Genomic DNA, 24868 nt, shown 5'->3' on the forward strand with positions numbered 1-24868 from the left:
ATATATATGTATATATGTATGTATATATATATACACATGTCTATGTGTATATATATATACACATATACATATACTGTATATATATTATATATATGTGTATGTGTGTATGTATATATATATATATATATCTAATTATATATATGTATATTTGTGTGTGTGTATATATATATATATATACATATATATATATATACATATACATATAATATATACGTATATTTGTGTATATATATATATATATATATACATATATATATTATATGTATATCTATATATATATATATATATACACACATGTACATATATATATACTATATATATATATATATATATATATATATATATATATATATATATATATATATATATATATATATAAAGTGACAGAGATGTAAGGTGACAGGTTATAGCACATTATTCTGTTTCACAGTCCAGTATTATTGCACTTATCAACAGGCACAGTCCAACATTATTGCACATAATTGATTTAATAACATAAAATACCACCTATATATATTTATTTACAAAATCCAATAATATATATACAGTAAATGTACAAAAATATACAAAATTATACATATTTAAAAAGAACAAGTTACATTACACACTATATATATATATAAAACCAGAGCCAGGTAATATGTAAGTGAAATCACAATGTGTCGATGAAAAATGATATTGTGTTTGATGAATGCCTGAGTCCCCTGGTAAATCCTCAACCCATTCAGAAGAGAATGTGAAAGGCATGTTAAAGCAGAGACTGCGGAATCCACGTGCATTTGTTCATTGTGTGAATGCTCCAAGGTTTTCTAAAAATGTGGCCCCTTAAGCCGTAAATAAAACCTATCCTCCTATCCACTCAGCTCCACTGGCTGCATGGATATCGGAAGTCATCCCCTGCAGCTCTCTTTCTGGCAATCGTGCTTGTTACTGTATTCCTTATCAAGCAACAGCGAAGGATCCCCATTAGGTGGAGACTATTCTTCCTGGGGTCCAGGCAAAAAACATCACACAATCAAAACAAAAGATTACAATGCAGTACAACATGATCAATAATAACATTTTGTAATACAAAAATAGCAATAACAATAACTTAGTTTACATTATATTGTTCATACCGAAGATTAAAAAAACCCAGAACCAATGGCCTACAAAATACACATTAGTGTACCAAAGACAGACGATATTCTAGTGACGAAAAAGTACCATAATGAATAAAATATGACATAAAGTACATACAAAATCAAGATAATATCAATATAAAAACGATAACCAGAAACAAGAATGAATTTAAGCAATAAATAAGTCAAAAGAAGATAAATGAACCAGTCATGACATTAGGTACAATCTAGACTAATCTCTTTCCGCAATACTTCTCCTCTCAGTCTATTCTTAAAACCCACTCTGTTGGTGATTGATACCAGATATTGTGGAAGTGGATTCCAGTAAGTGATTGTCCTATACCAGGGCTCTGCAACCCGCGGCTCCGGAGCCGCATGCGGCTCTTTGACCACTCTGATGCGGCTCAGCTGCATACTTGCCGACCCTCCTGATTTTCCTGGGAGACTTCCGGATTTCAGTGCCTCTCCCAGGGGTTTGGTGATAGCGGGGGTGTATAATGTAGCCCGGAAGAGTTAGGGCTGCATGGGATTCTGGGTATTTGTTCTGTTGTGTTTATGTTGTGTTACGGTGCAGATGTTCTCCCGAAATGTGTTTGTCATTCTTGTTTGGTTTTGGTTCACAGTGTGGCGCATATTAGTAAGAGTGTTAAAGTTGTTTTATACGTCCACCGTCAGTGTAACCTGTGTGGCTGTTGACCAAGTATGCCTTGCTGTCACTTACGTGTGTTAGCAGAAGATGCACATAACAAGAGGCTGGGCTGGCACGCTGTTAGTACAGATTGTAGAGGGTGCTAAATGTTGTACCATCATGGCACACCCTTATTATTATTGTTAGGGTGAAAATCGGAGAATATTAACCCCGGGAGTTTACCGCGAGAGGCACTGAAATCCGGAAGTCTCCCGGGAAAATCGGGAGGGTCGGCAAGTATGCAGCTGAGCCGCATCAGAGTGATCAAAGAGCCGCATGCGGCTCCGGAGCCGCGGGTTGCCGACCCCTGATCTAGACTAATCTCTTTCCGCAATACTTCTCCTCTCAGTCTATTCTTAAAACCCACTCTGCTGGTGATTGATACCAGATATTGTGGAAGTGGATTCCAGTAAGTGATTGCCCTATACATAACAGTCTTTTTCAAAACATCAGTTTTGGGTTTAAGGTGGGTGAGAGCACCTCTCAGGGCTAGCCTGGTACCATGGTTGTGACTGTCACTAGCAAGCAACAGCTGACAATACAGATAAGCAGGTTTATGGTATGTGTAGATGTTTTAAAAAAATAGGATCAAACTACAAGCTAGTCTTTCACCAACTCTCATCCATGACAATTCAGTATGCGTGATCTCAATGCCGGTCCTAAATGAGCATTGGAGAGCTAGTCTCGCAGCGCGATCGCAGCATAAAAGGTATACCGCAAAGGAAAGCACACGCACAGAAAATCAGGTCAATTATTATCAGTTGTCAACCATACAGTAGTTTTACACGCTGGCATAAGCTAACAGTCATATGTCTGTCAAAGGGTCCTAAAGCAAAGAAATATATATTGATTATATACATCAGAAGACCCAGGACACGTTGGGAAGACTATGTCTCCCGGCTGGCCTGGGAACGCCTCGGGATCCCCCGAGAAGAGCTGGACGAAGTGGCTGGGGAGAGGAAAGTCTGGGCTTCCCTGCTTAGGCTGCTGCCCCCGCGACCCGACCTCGGATAAGCGGAAGAAGATGGATGGATGGATGGATACATGCATCAGTTTGACGTGTATGCAAATTCACTGCTTGGTTTGTGTGTAAATATTTAATTACAAACCGGAATGAAATACATCATCAAAATTAAGTCAAATGTGAAGTAATTTGTTTCTTTTGTGTGTGACACGGCACAACATTCAACCTGAACAACATCCTCGGGATTCCAGCATCACCAGTCAACAGCTCTGTGCAGATGAAGGGCCACTGGATAGTGTGGAGAATGCATATATGTTTAAGAGTTCTTTCTTTATTCATAGTCATGTTTGGATCAGCTAGTATTTTTAAAATGTATACTCTGTATACCAGTTCCTCTTTGTCTACAGAGGTCTGTGTAGTGTCTTAGGCATTGGAATGTGAATAAGGATGCATCCCCCTCCTTATCTTATCAGTGGTGGGGAAGGGGGACTGCCTTCCGATTCAAGAAGTACTTTCTTTCCGTTTGAATGTTAGACCATCCCGAGATGACGGTATGACTGTTTTGATGTGGGCTGGTCTCCTGAAGCTTCAGTAAAACTTGTTACTATTCCTATTCTGTCTTGATGGTCCTTCTTACTCAGCATATATGTCACCGAAAGAATTTGGGATTGACCAGTGACTTTAATTCCCTGAGAGGGAATACTGGCCAGATGCAACAATAGTAACCAAGACAGAGCTGCCACAGCTCAACCAGTAAGTAAGACTGTGATCTACTGAAATTGATGTATTGGTAACAGTATATTATAGCTTTTGAATACCAACTACAGTACAGTAGTGTGTGATTTGACACCTCATGTATGAATGAGAAGACTAAATGTTATATTAGAGCTAAAACATACTACAAACCCCGTTTCCATATGACTTGGGAAATTGTGTTAGATGTAAATATAAACGGAATACAATGATTTGCAAATCATTTTCAACCCATATTCAGTTGAATATGCTACAAAGACAACATATTTGATGTTCAAACTGATTTAAAAAAAATTTTTGTGCAAATAATCATTAACTTTAGAATTTGATGGCAGCAACACGTGACAAAGAAGTTGGGAAAGGTGGCAATAAATACTGATAAAGTTGAGGAATGCTCATCAAACACTTATTTGGAACATCCCACAGGTGAACAGGCAAATTGGGAACAGGTGGGTGCCATGATTGGGTATAAAAGTAGATTCCATGAAATGCTCAGTCATTCACAAACAAGGATGGGGTGAGGGTCACCAAATCGTCAACAAATGTGTGAGCAAATTGTTGAACAGTTTAAGAAAAACCTTTCTCAACCAGCTATTGCAAGGAATTTAGGGATTTCACCATCTACGGTCCGTAATATCATCAAAGGGTTCAGAGAATCTGGAGAAATCACTGCACGTAAGCAGCTAAGCCCGTGACCTTCAATCCCTCAGGCTGTACTGCATCAACAAGCGACATCAGTGTGTAAAGGATATCACCACATGGGCTCAGGAACTCTTCAGAAACCCACTGTCAGTAACTACAGTTGGTCGCTACATCTGTAAGTGCAAGTTAAAACTCTCCTATGCAAGACGAAAACCGTTTATCAACAACACCCAGAAACGCCGTCGGCTTCGCTGGGCCTGAGCTCATCTAAGATGGACTGATACAAAGTGGAAAAGTGTTCTGTGGTCTGACTAGTCCACATTTCAAATTGTTTTTGGAAACTGTGGACGTTGTGTCCTCCGGACCAAAGAGGAAAAGAACCATCCGGATTGTTATAGGCGCAAAGTTGAAAAGCCAGCATCTGTGATGGTATGGGGGTGTATTAGTGCCCAAGACATGGGTAACTTACACATCTGTGAAGGCGCCATTAATGCTGAAAGGTACATACAGGTTTTGGAGCAACATATGTTGCCATCCAAGCAACGTTACCATGGACGCCCCTGCTTATTTCAGCAAGACAATGCCAAGCCACGTGTTACATCAACGTGGCTTCATAGTAAAAGAGTGTGGGTACTAGACTGGCCTGCCTGTAGTCCAGACCTGTCTCCCATTGAAAATGTGTGGCGCATTATGAAGCCTAAAATAGCACAACGGTGACCCCCGGACTGTTGAACAACTTAAGCTGTACATCAAGCAAGAATGGGAAAGAATTCCACCTGAGAAGCTTCAAAAATGTGTCTCCTCAGTTCCCAAACGTTTACTGAGTGTTGTTAAAAGGAAAGGCCATGTAACACAGTGGTGAACATGCCCTTTCCCAACTACTTTGGCACGTGTTGCAGCCATGAAATTCTAAATTAATTATTATTTGCAAAAAAAAAAATAAAGTTTATGAGTTTGAACATCAAATATCTTGTCTTTGTAGTGCATTCAATTGAATATGGGTTGAAAAGGATTTGCAAATCATTGTATTCCGTTTATATTTACATCTAACACAATTTCCCAACTCGTATGGAAACGGGGTTTGTAGATATAGTGAGTTGATTTAATACTTTACAAAAAAGTATTTCATTACATTTCATTTGTCAAAAGTCTAGAGCAACTATTTTTATCACACCCGAAGATATTCTCTATGATTGAAAAGGGTCCACAGAGGTGCAGATTGTACTGCACACCAATGAAATAGAGGTCTGTAATCCACTGGTATCATTTGCATCAAAAAAATAAGGTTTAGATGGTGTAAATCCAAAATGTAGGTCTAAACTTGCTGCTGTTAGGTTGCTTGCCATGGCTAGGTCTGTAGACCTTCGTCAATGTGGTGTTGATGTAATACTGAACAGAATCAAAGAAGATATGGATGCATTGTACAATGGTGTTAAAATGCAAACTAGTATGGCCCAAAACCTATTTATGGTGCCATCGTCTCTGTCTGTGAAGACACTCTGGCACAGCAGGAACTGGCAGGGTTCAAGGAGGGTGTTGGCGTTGCCTATAGTAAATGCCGACACTGTGAGTGTTCTTTTGAGGACATGCAGTCACATTTCAAGGATGATGCATTTACTAAAATGACTTTATTCGGGATCCAAGAACAAAAGTGATGAATACTAAACTAAACGAAATTCAGGAGGCTTTTGACTTTTTTTTTTTTATAAAACCTTATCCTCCGAGGTCTCTAGTAGGGGCGTAACCAAAATTGATGGCTTCCTGAACTCCATGGATTATCTTACTCTAGATCAGGGGTGCTCACACTTTTTCTGCAGGCGAGCTACTTTTCAATTGATCAAGTCGTGGGGATCTCTACCTCATTCATATATATAATTTATATTTACTTATTTGTGAAATATATGTTTTTGTTAACAAGTTAAAGGTATTTAATGATAATACAAGCATGTTTAACACATATAGTTAATATTGTTAATAAATTAAAGGTGTTTAATGAAAATACAAGTATGTTTAATACATATAGTCAATATTGTTAAGTTAAAGGTGTTTAATGATAATACAAGCATGTTTAACACATATAGTTAATATTGTTAACAAGTTAAAGGTGTTTAAAGATAATGCAAGCATGTTTAACACATATAGTTAATATTGTTAACAAGTTAAATATGTTTAATGATAATGCAAGCATGTTTAACACATATAGTTAATATTGTTAATAAATTAAAGGTGTTTAAAGATAATGCAAGCATGTTTAACACATATAGTTAATATTGTTAACAAGTTAAATATGTTTAATGATAATGCAAGCATGTTTAACACATAGTTAATATTGTTAATAAATTAAAGGTGTTTAATGATAATACAAGAATGTTTAACACATATAGTTAATATTCTTAATAAGTTAAAGGTGTTTAAAGATAATACAAGCATGTTTAACACATAGTTAATATTGTTAACAACTTAAAGGTGGTTAAAGATAATACAAGCACGTTTAACACATATAGTTAATATTGTTAATATATTGAAGGTGTTTAATGATAATACAAGAATGTTTAACACATATAGTCAATATTGTTAACAAGTTAAAGGTGTTTAAAGATATTACAAGCATGTTTAACACATATAGTTAATATTGTTAACAAATTAAAGGTGTTTAATGATAATACAAGAATGTTTAACACATATAGTTAATATTGTTAACAAGTTAATGGTGTTTAAAGATAATACAAGCATGTTTAACACTTATAGTTAATATTGGTAATAAGTTAAAGTTGTTTAAAGATAATACAAGCATGTTTAACACATATAGTTAATATTGTTAACAACTTAAAGGTGGTTAAAGATAATACAAGCATGTTTAACACATAGTTAATATTGTTAACAACTTAAAGGTGGTTAAAGATAATACAAGCATGTTTAACACATATAGTTAATGTTAACAAGTTAAAGGTGTTTAAAGATAATACAAGCATGTTTAACACATATAGTTAATATTGTTAATAAGTGAAAAGTGTTTAAAGATAATACAAGCATGTTTAACGCATATAGATTACTTTCTTTCATGAAGACAAGAATATAAGTTGGTGTATTACCTGATTCTGATGACTTGCATTGATTGGAATCAGACAGTAGTGATGATAACATCCGTATTTTCGAATGGAGGAGAAAAAAGTCCTCCTTTCTGTCCAATACCACATGAAAGTGGTTGGTTTTTGGCATCTTATTTATCCAGTTTCCGTACTCCTTTGCATACACTTTACAAGAAATACATTGTCGGCAAACTCCGTAGCTTGCTAGCTTGTGCACGCCAGCTTTCTGAGACTCTTATTTTGTTAGCGCAGGCAGGATGAAGCAGAGCTTTTATTGTGTAACTGTGCAGTCGGTCTTTGGAGTTTTGACGACAGGTACGGCGCCAGAGTCTGTTGAAATAAAGTGTTTCTCGCCTTCCTGTCGGTAATTTTAATGTCGTCATCTCAGAAGACCCTCGGGTGCCGTGAATGTCAATCAAGTGACGAAAGTGACGTCATAGTGAAGATTTATGATCGCTCATTTTTAGGACTATTTTTTTAATGCCTGGCTGGTGATCGACTGACACACCCTTCACGATCGACCGGTAGCTCGCGATCGACGTAATGAGCACCCTTGCTCTAGATGAAGAACGCAATCAAATAATGTCTGCAGATATAACTGAAGATGAATTAAAAGTTGCAATTAGTAAGATTAAATTAAGTAAACTGCCAGGATTGGACGGTTACACGGCAGAGTGGTATAAGGAATTTAAAAAAGAATTAATACCTGTTCTACTCCCCACACTGAATTGGGCTTTAAAAAAGGCACAAGCGCCACCTAGCTTGAAGGAGGCAATTATTTCAGCTATACCAAAAGAAGGCAAGGATAGAATTGGGTGTGGATCTTACAGGCCAATATCTGTTCTCAATGTAGATTATACACTATTTACCTTCATCATGGCCAAATGATTCGAAGAGTTTCTACCTATATTGATACATAATGATCAAACAGGTTTTATACGTCAATGCCAAACACAAGACAATATAAGAAAGACCACATATCATGGATCATATACAATTGAAAAACACTTGAAGCAATTGTTATAAGTGCAGTTGCTGAAAAGTCCTTTGATTCGGTCAATTAGAATATTCTTTACAGAGTTCTACATAGAGTTGGCCTCCAGGATACAATTATTAAAAGCATACAGGCACTATATGACAATCCTACTGCTAGGATTAAAGTCAAAGGATATCTATCCAATAGTTTTACCTTAGAAAGGGGTTCTAGACAGGGCTGGGCAAGGTCACCAGTACTCTTTGCATTATATCTGGAGTCACTTGCTCAGTCCATTAGACAAAATGAAGACATCAAGGGAATCATTATTAAAGGGAGAGAGTATAAATTGGCTTGCTATGCGGATGACATTTTGGTCTACCTCGGACACCCAACATTCTCTCTTCCTAAAGTAATGCAATCCTTCGAACAGCATGGTCAATTATCAGGATATACAATCAATATACAGTAGGTAAAACCCAGCCACTCTCATATAATTATAGCCCACCAGGGGAAATCAGAAGCAGTTACCCCTTGGCATGGCAAACATCTTTTAAATACCTGGGCATCAATTTATCAAAAGATCATACAAAATTATCAGAATTATTTACCTACACATAAAATAATAAAGGATGACATGGCACGATGGAACTTAATTCCTATTTTATTTAGCTTTAGGGAGTGCTCAGAGTATGGGGTTTCGGACTGTCTGATTGTGGCGGTCCGCTCCCTGTATGATCAGTGTCAGAGCTTGGTTCGCATTGCCGGCAGTAAGTCGGACACGTTTCCGGTGAGGGTTGGACTCCACCAAGGCTGCCCTTTGTCACCGATTCTGTTCATAACTTTTATGGACAGAATTTCTAGGCGCAGTCAAGGCGTTGAGGGGATTCGGTTTGGTGGCTGCAGGATTAGGTCTCTGCTTTTTGCGGATGATGTGGTCCTGATGGCTTCATCTAGCCAGGATCTTCAGCTCTCACTGGATCGGTTCGCAGCTGAGTGTGAAGCGACTGGGATGAGAATCAGCACCTCCAAGTCCAAGTCCATGGTTCTCGCCCGGAAAAGGGTGGAGTGCCATCTCCGGGTTGGGGAGTAGATCTTGCCCCAAGTGGAGGAGTTCAAGTACCTCGGAGTCTTGTTCACGAGTGAGGGAAGAGTGGATCGTGAGATCGACAGGCGGATCGGTGCGGCGTCTTCAGTAATGCGTACGCTGTATCGATCCGTTGTGGTGAAGAAGGAGCTGAGCCGGAAGGCAAAGCTCTCAATTTACCGGTCGATCTACGTTCCCATGCTCACCTATGGTCATGAGCTTTGGGTTATGACCGAAAGGACAAGATCACGGGTACAAGCGGCCGAAATGAGTTTCCTCCGCCGGGTGGCGGGGCTCTCCCTTAGAGATAGGGTGAGAAGCTCTGTCATCCGGGGGGAGCTCAAAGTAAAGCCGCTGCTCCTCTACATCGAGAGGAGCCAGATGAGGTGGTTCGGGCATCTGGTCAGGATTCCACCCGAGCGCCTCCCTAGGGAGGTGTTTCGGGCACGTCCGACCAGTAGGAGGCCACGAGGAAGACCCAGGACACGTTGGGAAGACTATGTCTCCCGGCTGGCCTGGGAACGCCTCGGGATCCCCCGGGAGGAGCTGGACGAAGTGGCTGGGGAGAGGGAAGTCTGGGCTTCCCTGCTTAGGCTGCTGCCCCCGTGACCCGACCTCGGATAAGCGGAAGAAGATGGATGGATGGATGGATGGATGGATAGCTTTAATTCTAGAACTGATTCCATTAAAATGAATACACTGCCAAGACTGTTGTATTTATTTCAAACCCTGCCAATAGAGATGAACCAAAACCAATTCAATAAATGGGACAAAATGCTATCAAAACTTTACAGCTGGCCAAAAACAAGGGAGGATGGGGTTTAGCTTGCCTCAGATGTTATTATTTTGCAACGCAGATGAGAGCAGTGATATGCTGGTGCAACCCGTCATATGTTGCTCAATGGAAAAATATTGAAGAAAAAATGCCCTCCAGCCCCTTACAAGCACCCCCTTTCTCTCTGCTACCTGCACGGTGGCAGAGAGAAAGAGATTACAGGGAGTCATAAACGCGGCCCGGAGGATCACTGCATGTCCTCTTACATCTCTAGAGGAGCTGTATAAGAGAAACTGCAAAAGGAGAGCAAACAGCATCCTCAGGGACTCATCCCACCCAGGTCACCACTGGCTTGAACTTTTGCCCCTCAGGGAGGCGCTATAAGACCATCAAAGCAAGGACAAATAGATTGAAAAACAGTTTCTATCCTAGAGCTGTTATTGCCCTAAACTCTGCACGTACCTGAACACTCACCACTTTATTAACTTGCTTACCTCTAATAGAGATCTACTGTGCAATATGTTTTTAACATTTTATTATGTTTTTACATTTTAAATGGTTTTATTATTGTTTGTTGTCTTAAGACTATTTTATGTAGGTTGTTTTAAAAGCACTGAGCTGGATTGCAGTCCAATTTCGTTGTTTCCATACAATGACAATAAAGGTATTCTGATTCTGATTCTGAGCAATCTTGGCGAATAACAACCATTGATAACCCATGGGTGAAATGGACCCTTAAAGTGTGGAAAATGATCATAAAGGAATACAAACCCGAGAATGATATTATAGTTTTTAAATGGTGTGCCTATGATTCAGAGATTACAGTCCAATAAATTGGACTCAGGATTCAAGGACTGGATGTCTATGGCTATAACAGCTTTATGTAATGAAAGATTTAAAAAATAATCTATTTAAAGGACACATTTATTAGAAATCCAAGACTTCTATCGATATTTGCAGTTGCGGCATTTTGTTAATGTGAAGGTGAAAAATGTAACCAAGACAAGCATATGCTTAATTGAACTGTTTACAAAAGCCTATAATTGTCATGATCCTTTGTCCGGATCATGTTTTGGTTAGTTATGTTCTGTTTAGTTTTGGACTCCCTGACTTCCTGTTGTGTGCACTCCTGGGTTTATTTTGGTCACCATGGGGATTAATTGGGTTCACCTGCCTCTGGTTAGTGGTCCCACGCTCAGCTGCTGTCAACCACTAATCAGAGAGCTATTTATTCACCTTGCTCGCCACGCTCAGTCTGGCGTCGTCCTGTCAGGACGGGGTCTTCGCAGCTTACTGCGGGGTTGTTCTCCCAGGAATGCAGACGGACTACTCCGGACGTGGCGTGCAGGTAAAAACATGATTTATTCCTCAAGAAATCGAAGGAGTACAAAAACAGAAAGCGAGCCGACAGAACAACGTGCCTGATCGCACTCGAAGCTAAACTATCACTTAGCGTAGACTATGGACAAGGAAAACTTACGTTGACAGGTGCATGTAGCAAACAATGACACCACGGATCATGACAATAATTCAGAAAGTATTGATAGAACTGTTTAATTTTTGTATAAGGGTCTGTCGAATCTAAAAATCCTATTCAACTTCATGTATTAAAACAAAATGGGACAATAATATGGAGATATTCTGGACTTGTACCAGCTCACCGAAGTGTAGGGAGCTTGGCTTGGAAAAGTTTGATCAGATTTTTTACTACACCTTCTCAGAAGTCGCTATGATAATAATTCCCCTGCCTGCTGGAGAAATTGTTGGAATCAAAACGCAAACCACTACCATGTTTTCTGGGACTGCTCTGCCATAAAGGATTATTGGAAAGAGATACACCAAACTCCACAGGATATTTTCCAATGTAAAATACCCCTTTAAAGTAAGATTCTGTTTATCGGACATGTGACTCAGGATTGGCTGGGAAAGGATAAGCACTTAATGAATATCCTACTATCCATCCATCCATCTTCTTCCGCTTATCCGAGGTCGGGTCGCGGGGGCAGCAGCTTGAGCAGGGAAGCCCAGACTTCCCTCTCCCCAGCCACGTCGTCCAGCTCCTCCCGGGGGATCCCGAGGCGTTCCCAGGCCAGCCGGGAGACATAGTCTTCCCAACGTGTCCTGGGTCTTCCCCGTGGCCTCCTACCGGTCGGACGTGCCCTAAACACCTCCCGAGGGAGGCGATCGGGTGGCATCCTGACCAGATGCCCGAACCACCTCATCTGGCTCCTCTCGATGTGGAGGAGCAGCGGCTTTACTTTGAGCTCCCCCCGGATGACAGAGCTTCTCAACCTATCTCTAAGGGAGAGCCCTGCCACCCGGCGGAGGAAACTCATTTCGGCCACTTGTACCCGTGATCTTGTCCTTTCGGTCATAACCCAAAGCTCATGACCATAGGTGAGGATGGGAACGTAGATCGACCGGTAAATTGAGAGCTTTGCCTTCCGGCTCAGCTCCTTCTTCACCACAACGGATCGATACAGCGTCCGCATTACTGAAGATGCCGCACCGATCCGCCTGTCGATCTCACGATCCACTCTTCCCTCACTCGTGAACAAGACTCCGAGGTACTTGAACTCCTCCACCTGGGGCAGGGTCTCCTCCCCAACCCGAAGATGGCATTCCACCCTTTTCCGGGCGAGAACCATGGACTCGGACTTGGAGGTGCTGATTCTCATCCCAGTCGCTTCACACTCGGCTGCGAACCGATCCAGCGAGAGCTGAAGATCCTGGCCAGATGAAGCCATCAGGACCACATCATCTGCAAAAAGCAGAGACCTAATCCTGCAGCCACCAAACCGGATCCCCTCAACGCCTTGACTGCGCCTAGAAATTCTGTCCATAAAAGTTATGAACAGAATCGGTGACAAAGGGCAGCCTTGGCGGAGTCCAACCCTCACTGGAAACGGGTCCGACTTACTGCCGGCAATGCGGACCAAGCTCTGACACTGATCATACAGGGAGCGGACCGGAAGCGGAATATCCTACTAGTGGCTTGTAAAAAGACCATTACCAGGAAAAGGTTATCACAGGCGAGCCCAACTTCGAAGCCATGGATGGAAATCACAATGGACATTTATAAATTGGAGAAGATAACTGCTTTTATTAAATTGGAGAAATTTACTTCATACTGGAAAAACTGGGTCAATTATGTCACGCCCCATAAGCCTGATTTAAATTTCTCGAATTAGTGATTGAACTGTGTGAAAAAGATAAATCTTACATATTTATAGTTTTTTTGTATTTATTTATTTACTATCTGTTCATATACAGTCGTGGTCAAAAGTTTACATACACTGAGTGAAGGACACAATGTCATGGCTGTCTTGAGTTTCCAATCATTTCTACAATTCTTATTTTTTTGTGATAGAGTGATTGGAGCACATACTTGTTGGTCACAAAAAACATTCATGAAGTTTGGTTCTTTTATGAATTTATTATGGGTCTACTGAAAATGTGCTGGGTCAAAAGTATACATACAGCAATGTTAATATTTGCTTACATGTCCCTTGGCAAGTTTACCTGCAATAAGGCGCTTTTGGTAGCCATCCACAAGCTTTTGCTTGAGTTTTTGAGCACTCCTCTTGACAAAATTGGTGCAGTTCAGCTAAATGTGTTGGTTTTTCTGACATGGACTTGTTTCTTCAGCATTGTCCACACGTTTAAGTCAGGACTTTGGGAAGGCCATTCTAAAACCTTAATTCTAGCCTGATTTAGCCATTCATTTACCACTTTTGACGTGTGTTTGGGGTCATTGTCTTATTGGAACACCCAACTGTGCCCAAGACCCAACCTCAGGGCTGATGATTTTAGCTTGTCCTGAAGAATTTGGAGGTAAATTCCTTTTTCATTGTCCTCCAAACATATTGCTGGGTATTGTGGCCAAACAGCTAAATTTTTGTTTCATCTGACATCACATGGACAAAGATAAGACATTCTGGAGGAAAGTTCTGTGGTCAGATGAAACAAAAATTGAGCTGTTTGGCCACAATACCAAGCAATATGTCTTTTTTTAGGCGGGAAGAGTGGCATCGTTGGGATATAAACAATATATATTATTTTGACATTTAAGGCAGACAATAGATGTATGATGAATGCAAATATGATATAACATAGGAATGTCTGATGCTGGACGTCAATAAAAACTAAATTGCCAAAAAAATAAATAAAAAAAATGTTGCATTGATTTCCTGCTAAAAATAGACGTACGTTCAAATCTAGAAAACGCTAATGAACGCAAAAAAAATAAATCTATTGTATTAAAGTGTGTGCACAAATCCAAGCACATTTTTTTTCCTCAATACAATCCACTTGAAATTGATCGCATGAGTTTGCTTGGAATGGCACACACAGGCCACACCCCCTTATAAATCAATCCAATCCAATCCACTTTATTTATATAGCACATTTAAACAACAAAATGTTTCCAAAGTGCTGCACAACAATATTAAACACAATTAAAAACAATATAAAATAAATGTGATTAAAAACAATTTCAAAGGGTAAAACCAATTAAAACAGTAAATAGAAAGCAAAAGCAAAATTTAAATAAGCAAATCATGTTGAAAGTAGCCATGTGCTTGAGATCTGCAGGCTCTATCTGCCCAATCACAATTCAGTAAGAGGCATACTTGCCAACCCTCCCGGATTTTCCGGGAGACTCCCGAAATTCAGCGCCTCTCCCGAAAACCTCCCGGAACAAATTTTCTCCCGAAATTCAGGCGGAGCTGGAGGCCACGCCCCCTCCAGCTCCATACGGACCTGAGTGACGTGTTGACAGCCTGTTCACACTGTCCGCTTTCCCACAATATAAACAGCTAATGATCGAGGGCGAGTTCTTGGTTTCTGAAGTGGGTTTATTGTTAGGCAGTTTCATTAACGTCCTCCCAGCGCGGTAACAACACACAACAACAGCAGTCAAGTTTTCGTCTACCGTAAAGCAGTTTGTCTGCCGTAAACAGCAATGTTGTGACACTTTTAAACAGGACAATACTGCCATCTACTGTACATGCATATGTGACCCACCCATAATGTGTCACATTTTTGTGTTGATTTATTTATTTTATTTTGTGGTTTGAATTCGTTTTTGGAGCTGTCATTACACATTTATCAGTATTCACATTGGTCAAGAGGGGGCAGTAGGGCGTTTCTTCCCAATTGAATGCTATCACCTGCAGACCGGAAGTGTCTTGTCATTCTGATGAGCGCGACCAGTCTGTGAACAATTGAAACGTCCTGTGTGCTTTTTCCTCCTGTATAACAGGCTAGTTTTGGTGTATCAACTCACTGAATAATATCCATGTGATCTTTATAAGTTTAAGTACACATTCTGATGGTGGAGCCTAAATCTAAAGTGTTTGTGAGTTGTAGTTTGTATTTGTGAATGAATCCAGTGCACAGCTGCAGTAATCAATACAAAAAGGCGACGTGAGTGCGCAATGTTTATGTAGGAACTTCTCATCCTAATTCAGACTCCCAAATTAGAGTTCCCGTTTTCGTATTGATTTTATAATGTATATTTGTATAATGTGTGTGTTCTGAAATAGTGACAGAGAATAGAACAAGGATGGACAATTCAACCCTTAACTCAACAATGAGTAGAGGAGTGTTATGTGTGTGTATATGTGTAAATAAATGAACACTGAAATTCAAGTATTTTATTTATTTATATATATATATATATGTAATAATATATATATATATATATATAGCTAGAATTCACTGAAAGTCAAGTATTTCTTATATATATACATATCTTAACCATGCCCCCCGTCCCACCCTTGACCACGCCCCCCAGCCCCCACCCCCCACCTCCCGAAATCGGAGGTCTCAAGGTTGGCAAGTATGGTAAGAGGTGCTTCTTTCTCATGATTCCAATGAGAACCGAGAACTGAACACAGGCTGGAATTAAAGTTCAATGTGAAAATGATGTCTATGGAGGACTCGCACCTCCGGGTTCCTCGGACCACCAAAGACGGACATGACAGGCTTGACGGTTTGGAGATTTTGTTCATTTTTCAATAAACCTCCTTCTCTGGTCGCTTTTCAGCACTCCCCTCTTCTCCTCGTCTCGCTCTTCCGGTCGATTTTCAGCCTTCCGCGTCTCCGTCTCGCTCTCGGGCTCGGGTTCGTTCTCGGCCATCCACTACGACTTCACCAACCACCTCCTTCCCGGCTCCTGCCCTTTTATACAGTGACAGGTGATGAGACAACTGCGCCCAGGTGGGCCATCTACGCACCTGTCGCCCATCTCGTAGCCGGCCCCGGCGCGCCCTGCCTCGCTGCAGGTCCGCAGGCCACGCCTCCTCACAATGTCATATTTGGTTTGCAATCTTTTGCATTTAAACATTCAAGCGCCATCAAAAAGTTGTTTGATTTCTCAATTTGTTATTACAACGCAGGAGAGGACTATATATAAATATATATATATATATATACTGTATATATATATATATATATATATATATATACCCAATCCTCCACTGATCCAGGCCTCTGGTGCCATTTCTTGCTGCTGCTGTCCGCCTGACTGGCTGTGCTGCAGTCATAGGAACACATTGTGACAGCACTAGGTGTCAAAATGATTGTCTACATAAATTAATAGACATCCTCAAAGTGAAGTGAATTTTGAATTTTGGCATTGTTGAAATCAAATGTTGACAAAGCCCCAACGACCACCTCGATGTGTCGCCAAAGTATCCACGGCCTGTAGTAATGTGTGTACTTGACAGTGTTGGGTTAGTTACTGAAAACCAGTTACTAATTACTTTATTTCAAAAGTAACTCAGTTACTAACTCAGTTACTTACACCAAAAAGTAACGCGTTACTGTGAAAAGTAACTATTTAGTTACTTCTTTTTTTCAATTTGTTTTAAGGCTCCCATTAATGCCCTTTTAGCCTTCATTTCAGTACTGTTATTGCACTGGAGAATAATACAATCTGTTGATCAACTTGACATGCATTTGCATCACTGAACTCTGCTAAGCAATGTGGTCTACATACAACACACAAAGACAAAGATATGTTTCAAAGGGTCAATTTATTTTGGGCCAGAACAAATTGACAAAACTATTTTAAATAGCTGCAACATAACATACATGAGTAACAAACCGCATAATAACAACATAGCTGTAAACCTGGCTTCACCCAAGGAAGGCACACATGACATGATTATATATATACTGTATATATATATATACTGCACACATACTGCTATACACACGCCTAACCAGGCGTTTTTTTCTCTCAAGGAATTGTGAAATAAAATCATGTCTTCAGGAGATCAACACTGTACTGAAGCCCAGAACACTCTACGCATTTCCCCAGTTATAGTTTAGAGAAAAGGAAAGATTGTCCTGGCCCACTAGGATCCCTCTTTATGTTTGTGAACTTTATAGTCCATACATTTAGAGTGATGTGATAATCAAACACTCTAGAAGTCTAGAATGAAAGAGTATATAAGAGAATTGACAGAGTGTGTGTACCTTCAGTGCTGAATGATGAGCAGAGGCAGAGTGTGGAGTGTTTTCTTTAGCTTGCTTTCCATTTTTATGTCCTCACTGTCCACTGTGTCCAGGAACTTGGAAAATGTTTTTGTGCCATTTGCCGTTTGATGCCCGCTATCATGCTATTTTCTACTCCACTGTAGAAATAGACTGCATGTCTTCTAGCACATACGCTTCAATGGCTCTATCAATGTTATACTTGCCAACCCTCCCAAATTTTCCGGGAGACTCCCGAAATTCAGCGCCTCTCCCGAAAACCTCCCGGGACAAATATTCTCCTGAAAATCTCCCGATTTTCAGCCGGAGCTGGAGGCCACGCCTCCTCCAGCTCCATGCAGACCTGAGTGAGGACAGCCTTTTTTCACGACGGGGGGACAACAGGGTGACAAAAAGGAAATCATCCAGACTAGAGATAAATTGTATTATTATGTTTATCTTACATACAAATAAATATATTTATTAATTAAAAAAAAAAAAAAAAACTAAATAAATGTTTACTATATTTTGCTAAAAACATCTAAATTAATTGTATTTTTATTTGTTTGTTTTTCTGACTCCTTATTACATCCAGCCATAGAATTATACATTAAAATAAACATATTTGAAATAATTAATTTTAAATTATCATAATAATTCATTTAAAATGACCATATTTAATTATTAAAATAATTGCTTGTTTATCAACAACTTTAGCATTTTATTCATTACATTTTGAAGCTCTCAGAAGCCAAGTTATGTTATATTCCTTAATATTTATTTATGCAAGTTTGAAGTATCAATTATCTAAACACAGTTTTGTTTGCATATTTTCAGGATATATATATACATATATATATATATATATATATATATATATACATATATATATATATATATATATATGTGCATATATATATATATATGTGTGTGTATATATATATATATATATATATATATATATATATATATATATATATTTATATATATATATATATATATATATATATATATATATATATATATATATATATATATATATATATGTATATGTATGAAATACTTGACTTGGTGAATTCTAGCTGTCAATATACTCCTCCCCTCTTAACCACGCCCCCAACCACGCCCCGTCCCACCCCCGACCACGCCCCCCACCTCCCGAAATTGGAGGTCTCAAGGTTGGCAAGTATGATCAATGTTGTCCTAGCTAGCAGTCCCGCCGTTAAAATCCTTAGGTGGGCGTGAAGTGGCATCTGAGTCTGTGTCTCTCTTTACTAGCTTCGTTGAAGCATGTTGCTTTTGTAGCTGTTTCAGCAGATTTTAATTGCTGTTTTGGGCAGTAGATAGGATCTTTGATCCAAGACACAACTTACATTTAGCTAAAATGTTATTTTCTTTGTGCTCGACAAAAGAAAAGTAGTGAGAATATCTCCATGTTAAGAAACTCGGCTTCGGCTCCGACATGATGTCTTGTTAGTAAATACAGACACACACACACACACACACACACACACACACACACACACACACACACAGCGCGCCTCTTCTCTTCCTTGTGAGACAGGAAGAATCAGAAGGACGACACCGCAGCTCTCCAATAAAACACACATTCAGATCTTCTCAGTTTCGAGCCGATATTATGTAAAAAATAACGCAGTAACGCATCATGTAGTAACGGTAACTGAGTTACTGAATATAAAAAATAACGCGTTAGACTACTAGTTACCGCCGAAAATAACGCGTTAGTCCCAACACTGGTACTTGAAGCATGAAGTTGGCCTGAGGCAGCGCACATTTCCAAGTTAAGTTCACTCTTGATACTTTATGTCTCATCTTGACGTGACAAAGAGTGTACGCCAGGTTTTTGTGCATAAGCAAGCTCAATACATGAGGCCCCGGGTCACTGGTGCTATGACAAGCTGACAATGTTGTGATTCGAACTTGAATACGCTCAGTTCGAGCAATAACTCAATTTATGCATGTCTGAACAGCATTTTTTGTTCCACTCTAAAGGTGTATTTTTCTCCAAAACGTTGCAGCTCTGAATTGTACAACCTTTAGAGGTACCAACGTGTTAATAAAATTACACGTTTAACTCACAACCAATTTTTTTTTTCCAGGAAAGAATGGCGATGCTGAGCAACCTTGGAGATGAAATGGCGGCGATGGAACTCGGATCAGCCAACACTTCCAATACCAGCCTGTCGGATTCCATGCACAACATTACCTTGTTACCTTATTATCCACATGCTTTGTATGTGGCCACAAGCTACATGCTGGCATACCTCTTCATTTTCCTGCTGTGCATGGTGGGCAACCTGCTCGTGTGCCTGATCGTGCTGGGAAGCCGTCGTATGCGAACCGTCACTAACATGTTCATCCTAAATCTGGCTGTCAGTGACCTTCTGGTGGGCATCTTCTGCATCCCTACAACGCTTGTGGACAACCTTATTACAGGTAATTAAAAAGTCTTTCTGTCATTAATATGATGCAAGACTATTAGTTTAAAGGGGAACATTATCACAATTTCAGAATTGTTAAAACCATTAAAAATCAGTTCCCAGTGGCTTATTATTTTTTTTGAAGTTTTTTTCAAAATTTTACCCATCACGCAATATCCCTAAAAAAAGCTTCAAAGTGCCTGATTTTAACCATCGTTATATACACCCGTCCATTTTCCTGTGACGTCACATAGTGAAGCCAACACAAACAAACATGGCGCATAGAACAGCAAGCTATAGCGACATTAGCTCGGATTCAGACTCGGATTTCAGCGGCTTAAGCGATTCAACAGATTACGCATGTATTGAAACGGATTGTTGTAGTGTGGAGGCAGGTAGCGAAAACGAAATTGAAGAAGAAACTGAAGCTATTGAGCCATATCGGTTTGAACCGTATGCAAGCGAAACCGACGAAAACGACACGACAGCCGGCGACACGGGAGAAAGCGAGGACGAATTCGGCGATCGCCTTCTAACCAACGATTGGTATGTGTTTGTTTGGCATTAAAGGAAACTAACAACTATGAACTAGGTTTACAGCATATGAAATACATTTGGCAACAACATGCACTTTGAGAGTGCAGACAGCCCAATTTTCATCAATTAATATATTCTGTAGACATACCCTCATCCGCTCTCTTTTCCTGAAAGCTGATCCGTCCAGTTTTGGAGTTGATGTGAGCCAAGACATCCAGGGGGTTTAGCTCGCTCGTCTGCGGGAACAAACTGCCGCCGTTGCTTGCCGTGCTCCCGAGGTCCTTTGTCCCTGAATTGCTCACACACTCCGGCAGATTCAATGGGGGTCCGGCGGCAGATTTCTTTGACTTTATCGTTGGAAATGCATCTGCTTTGAGTGTCGCAGGATATCCACACATTCTTGCCATCTCTGTCGTAGCATAGCTTTCGTCGGTAAAGTGTGCGGAACAAACGTCCAATTTCTTGCCACTTTCGCATCTTTGGGCCACTGGTGCAACTTGAATCCGTCCCTGTTCGTGTTGTTACACCCTCCGACAACACACCGACGAGGCATGATGTCTCCAAGGTTCGGAAAACAGTCGAAAAAACGGAAAATAACAGAGCTGATTTGACTCGGTGTTTGAGAAAATGGCGGATCGCTTCCCGATGTGACGTCACAACTCCGAGAGCGAATATTAGAAAGGCGTTTAATTCGCCGAAATTCACCCATTTAGAGTTCGGAAATCGGTTAAAAAAATATATGGTCTTTTTTCTGCAACATCAAGGTATATATTGACGCTTACATAGGTCTGGTGATAATGTTCCCCTTTAAACAATCTCTGCTTCTTCCTTTTCGGACGTGCTGTAATGAAACAACTGGAAATGTGTGATGCATTACATTGTGTCGTATGCACGTTCCAAATAAACTGAAACTGAACGGCTTTTTCCGTTTTACCTTTTTTCAAAACACAATATAGAATGTGAGATACAACAGGATAATGCATACATGTATCATTTGTTTACAAAAAAAGTGGAACCCCAAAAATTTACACTGGGACCCCATTTTTGTGACTTGATGGGGTCCCCATTTTAAAAATTCCTAGCGCCATCACTGATATATATATATATATATATATATATATATATATATATATATATACAGTGTGTATATGGAGATATATATACACACTGTATGTATGTATGTGTATTACAGCTGCCTATTTGCTGCAAATTGCTTATCTTTTAGCTCTGTTTGTCGATGGCCTTGTTGCTCTGCACAATAACAATAAAGGTTATGATATTCTAAAGCCTTTCATGTGATTGACTTGTGGTGACCTCTGAAACGAAAATGCCAAATGTAAAAGAAGAAAAAAACGACGGGGGAAATAAAAAAAAATGTTCCCTGCTGATTTTGTAAAATGTCATCACCTGTAATAGGTCATATGTAAACTGCCTGTCAGGTTCAAACACTGATGACATCTAATAATCAGACAAGAAGCAAGGAATCATGCAGAGACAGAGTTCAATTTAACTCATGAGGAGACACGTGTTTTGGGCTATATTCTAGTTACAGATCCAAACTACGTTCTAAAAGTCCAGCCCGCGTGTCTCCTCTATTTATTAGGAAGGTCCCTGTTACATCACTGTCGCTGAGGGAAGGGGGTAATCTCGACAACTCCAGTTAGACACAATATATGATTATACAAAAATGCAAATATGTTGACACTGGTGTTATCGTCTAGTCTCTGCTTTGTCTGCATCCCGGTACCCGATGTTTGGCCTTGGCAGTCAACAGACCGAGTCTGGACACAACACGGATAAAGAGGCTGGCAATCTTTTGGATTGCCAGCTTTGCACAGATACAAAAACACCTCTTCAGCACAATTGACAATAATTTATAGCAATGGCCCTTAAGCATAAAGTTTTTATGATAATAAATACATAATTATTCTAACACTGCCTGATCCAAAACTTGTGTCCTACCTGGGGGTTCGGACCTAGGTCCGCCAAATGAGAGTGCCGGAGCGCAAGGCAGGGCGATAGGTGGCATCCTTTACCCTCATCCCCCTCACCTAACTCTAAGGATCCGGGTCACGGCACCACTGTACCCTGCCTGGTCCAGCCCTGCCAAATAAGAGTACGGGGGTGCTAGCTAGGCACATACTTGCCAACCCTCCCGAATTTTCCGGGAGACTCCCGAATTTCAGTGCCTCCCCCGAAAATCTCCCGGGACAACCATTCTCCCGAATATCTCCCGATTTGCAGCCGGGCAACTATATTGGGGGCGTGCCTTAGAGGGGAACATTATCACCAGAGTAAGTGTCAATATATACCTTGATGTTGCAGAAAAAAGACCATATATTTTTTTAACCGATTTCCGAACTCTAAATGGGTGAATTCTGGCGAATTAAACGCCTTTCTAATATTCGCTCTCGGAGCGATGACATCACAACGTGGCGTCACATCGGGAAGCAATCCGCCATTTTCTCAAACACCGAGTCAAATCAGCTCTGTTATTTTCCGTTTTTTCGACTGTTTTCCGTACCTTGGAGACATCATGCCTCGACGGTGTGTTGTCGGAGGGTGTAACAACACGAACAGGGACGGATTCAAGTTGCACCAGTGGCCCAAAGATGCGAAAGTGGCAAGAAATTGGACGTTTGTTCCGCACACTTTACCGACGAAAGCTATGCTACGACAGAGATGGCAAGAATGTGTGGATATCCTGCGACACTCAAAGCAGATGCATTTCCAACGATAAAGTCAAAGAAATCTGCCGCCAGACCCCCATTGAATCTGCCGGAGTGTGTGAGCAATTCAGGGACAAAGGGCCTCGGTAGCACGGCAAGCAATGGCGGCAGTTTGTTCCCGCAGACGAGCGAGCTAAACCCCCTATCGACCCTAGCTTCCCTGGCCTGCTGACATCAACTCCAAAACTGGACAGGTCAGCTTTCAGTAAAAGAGCGCGGATGAGGGTATGTCTACAGAATATATTAATTGATGAAAATTGGGCTGTCTGCACTCTCAAAGTGCATGTTGTTGCCAAATGTATTTCATATGCTGTAAACCTAGTTCATAGTTGTTAGTTTCCTTTAATGCCAAACAAACACATACCAATCGTTGGTTAGAAGGCGATCGCCGAATTCGTCCTCGCTTTCTCCCGTGTCGCTGGCTGTCGTGTCGTTTTCGTCGGTTTCGCTTGCATACGGTTCAAACCGATATGGCTCAATAGCTTCAGTTTCTTCTTCAATTTCGTTTTCGCTACCTGCCTCCACACTACAACCATCCGTTTCAATACACGCGTAATCTGTTGAATCGCTTAAGCCGCTGAAATCCGAGTCTGAATCCGAGCTAATGTCGCTATAGCTTGCTGTTCTATGCGCCATGTTTGTTTGTGTTGGCTTCACTATGTGACGTCACAGGAAAATGGACGGGTGTATATAACGATGGTTAAAATCAGGCACTTTGAAGCTTTTTTTAGGGATATTGCGTGATGGGTGAAATTTTGAAAACAACTTCGAAAAATATAATAAGCCACTGGGAACTGATTTTTAATAGTTTTAACCCTTCTGAAATTGTGATAATGTTCCCCTTTAATCCTACCCCTTTTCATACCAAGGCAATTTTATCCCATTTCTTTGTTCTCTGTCACAGAACAGTGAACAAATAAATAATATACCATAGTAGGCAAACAAATATTAAATACATAAATAATCTTTGTCTCAATAAAAAACAAAAAAAAGGGTTCAAGATGTTCATCGTAATTCTTGTTCGGTGTACTTTGTGAACACTTGTAGTTTGAACCGTCTCTTAAACTGAATCATGTTGGTGCTTTGTTTGATTTCTTTGCTTAATCCGTTCCATCATTTAATTCCACATAGGAATATGATAAAGGTTTTAAGTGTTGTACGTGCATACAAATGTTTTAAATTCGATTTTCCTCTAAGGTTCTATTTCTCCTCTTCTGTTGAGAAGAATTGTTGTACATTCTTGGGTAGCAGGTTATAGTTTGCTTTATACATCGTTTTAGCTGTTTGCAAATGCACCAAATCATAGAATTTAAATATGTGTGATTTAATAAATAAAAGGGTTTGTATGTTCTCTGCATCCAACATTATTCTAATTGATCTTTTTTGTAACACTGTGTGGAAGTTGCTTCCTCGCAGTCCCACTGTCAGACACGGCACAGGAGCCCAGCGTGCAGGTTTTAATAATCGCAAGGTTTTAAATAAAGTTCTCTCTCCAGCAGGACGCGACTTTTCAGCCACGTCCGTATCCTCTCTCCCCTCCTGCTCCCGGCCGCTTACTGTTAAAGGCAACAGATGATTAGATTAACA

General features: G+C 40.3%; 1 protein-coding gene across 1 annotated transcript in view; it reads left to right on the forward strand.

The window, feature by feature from the left end:
* Positions 1-24868, forward strand: part of LOC133622908 (neuropeptide FF receptor 1-like) — a 78951-nt gene that overhangs the window by 36592 nt on the left and 17491 nt on the right. Inside the window, exon 2 of the mRNA XM_061985758.1 lies at positions 19695-20031. Coding sequence (XP_061841742.1) covers positions 19701-20031 — 331 coding nt within the window. The 5' untranslated portion in view covers positions 19695-19700. The remainder of the gene's footprint in view (positions 1-19694; positions 20032-24868) is intronic.

This window comes from Nerophis lumbriciformis, linkage group LG12 (genome assembly GCF_033978685.3).
Source record: "Nerophis lumbriciformis linkage group LG12, RoL_Nlum_v2.1, whole genome shotgun sequence".
Taxonomy (NCBI): Eukaryota; Metazoa; Chordata; class Actinopteri; order Syngnathiformes; family Syngnathidae; genus Nerophis; species Nerophis lumbriciformis.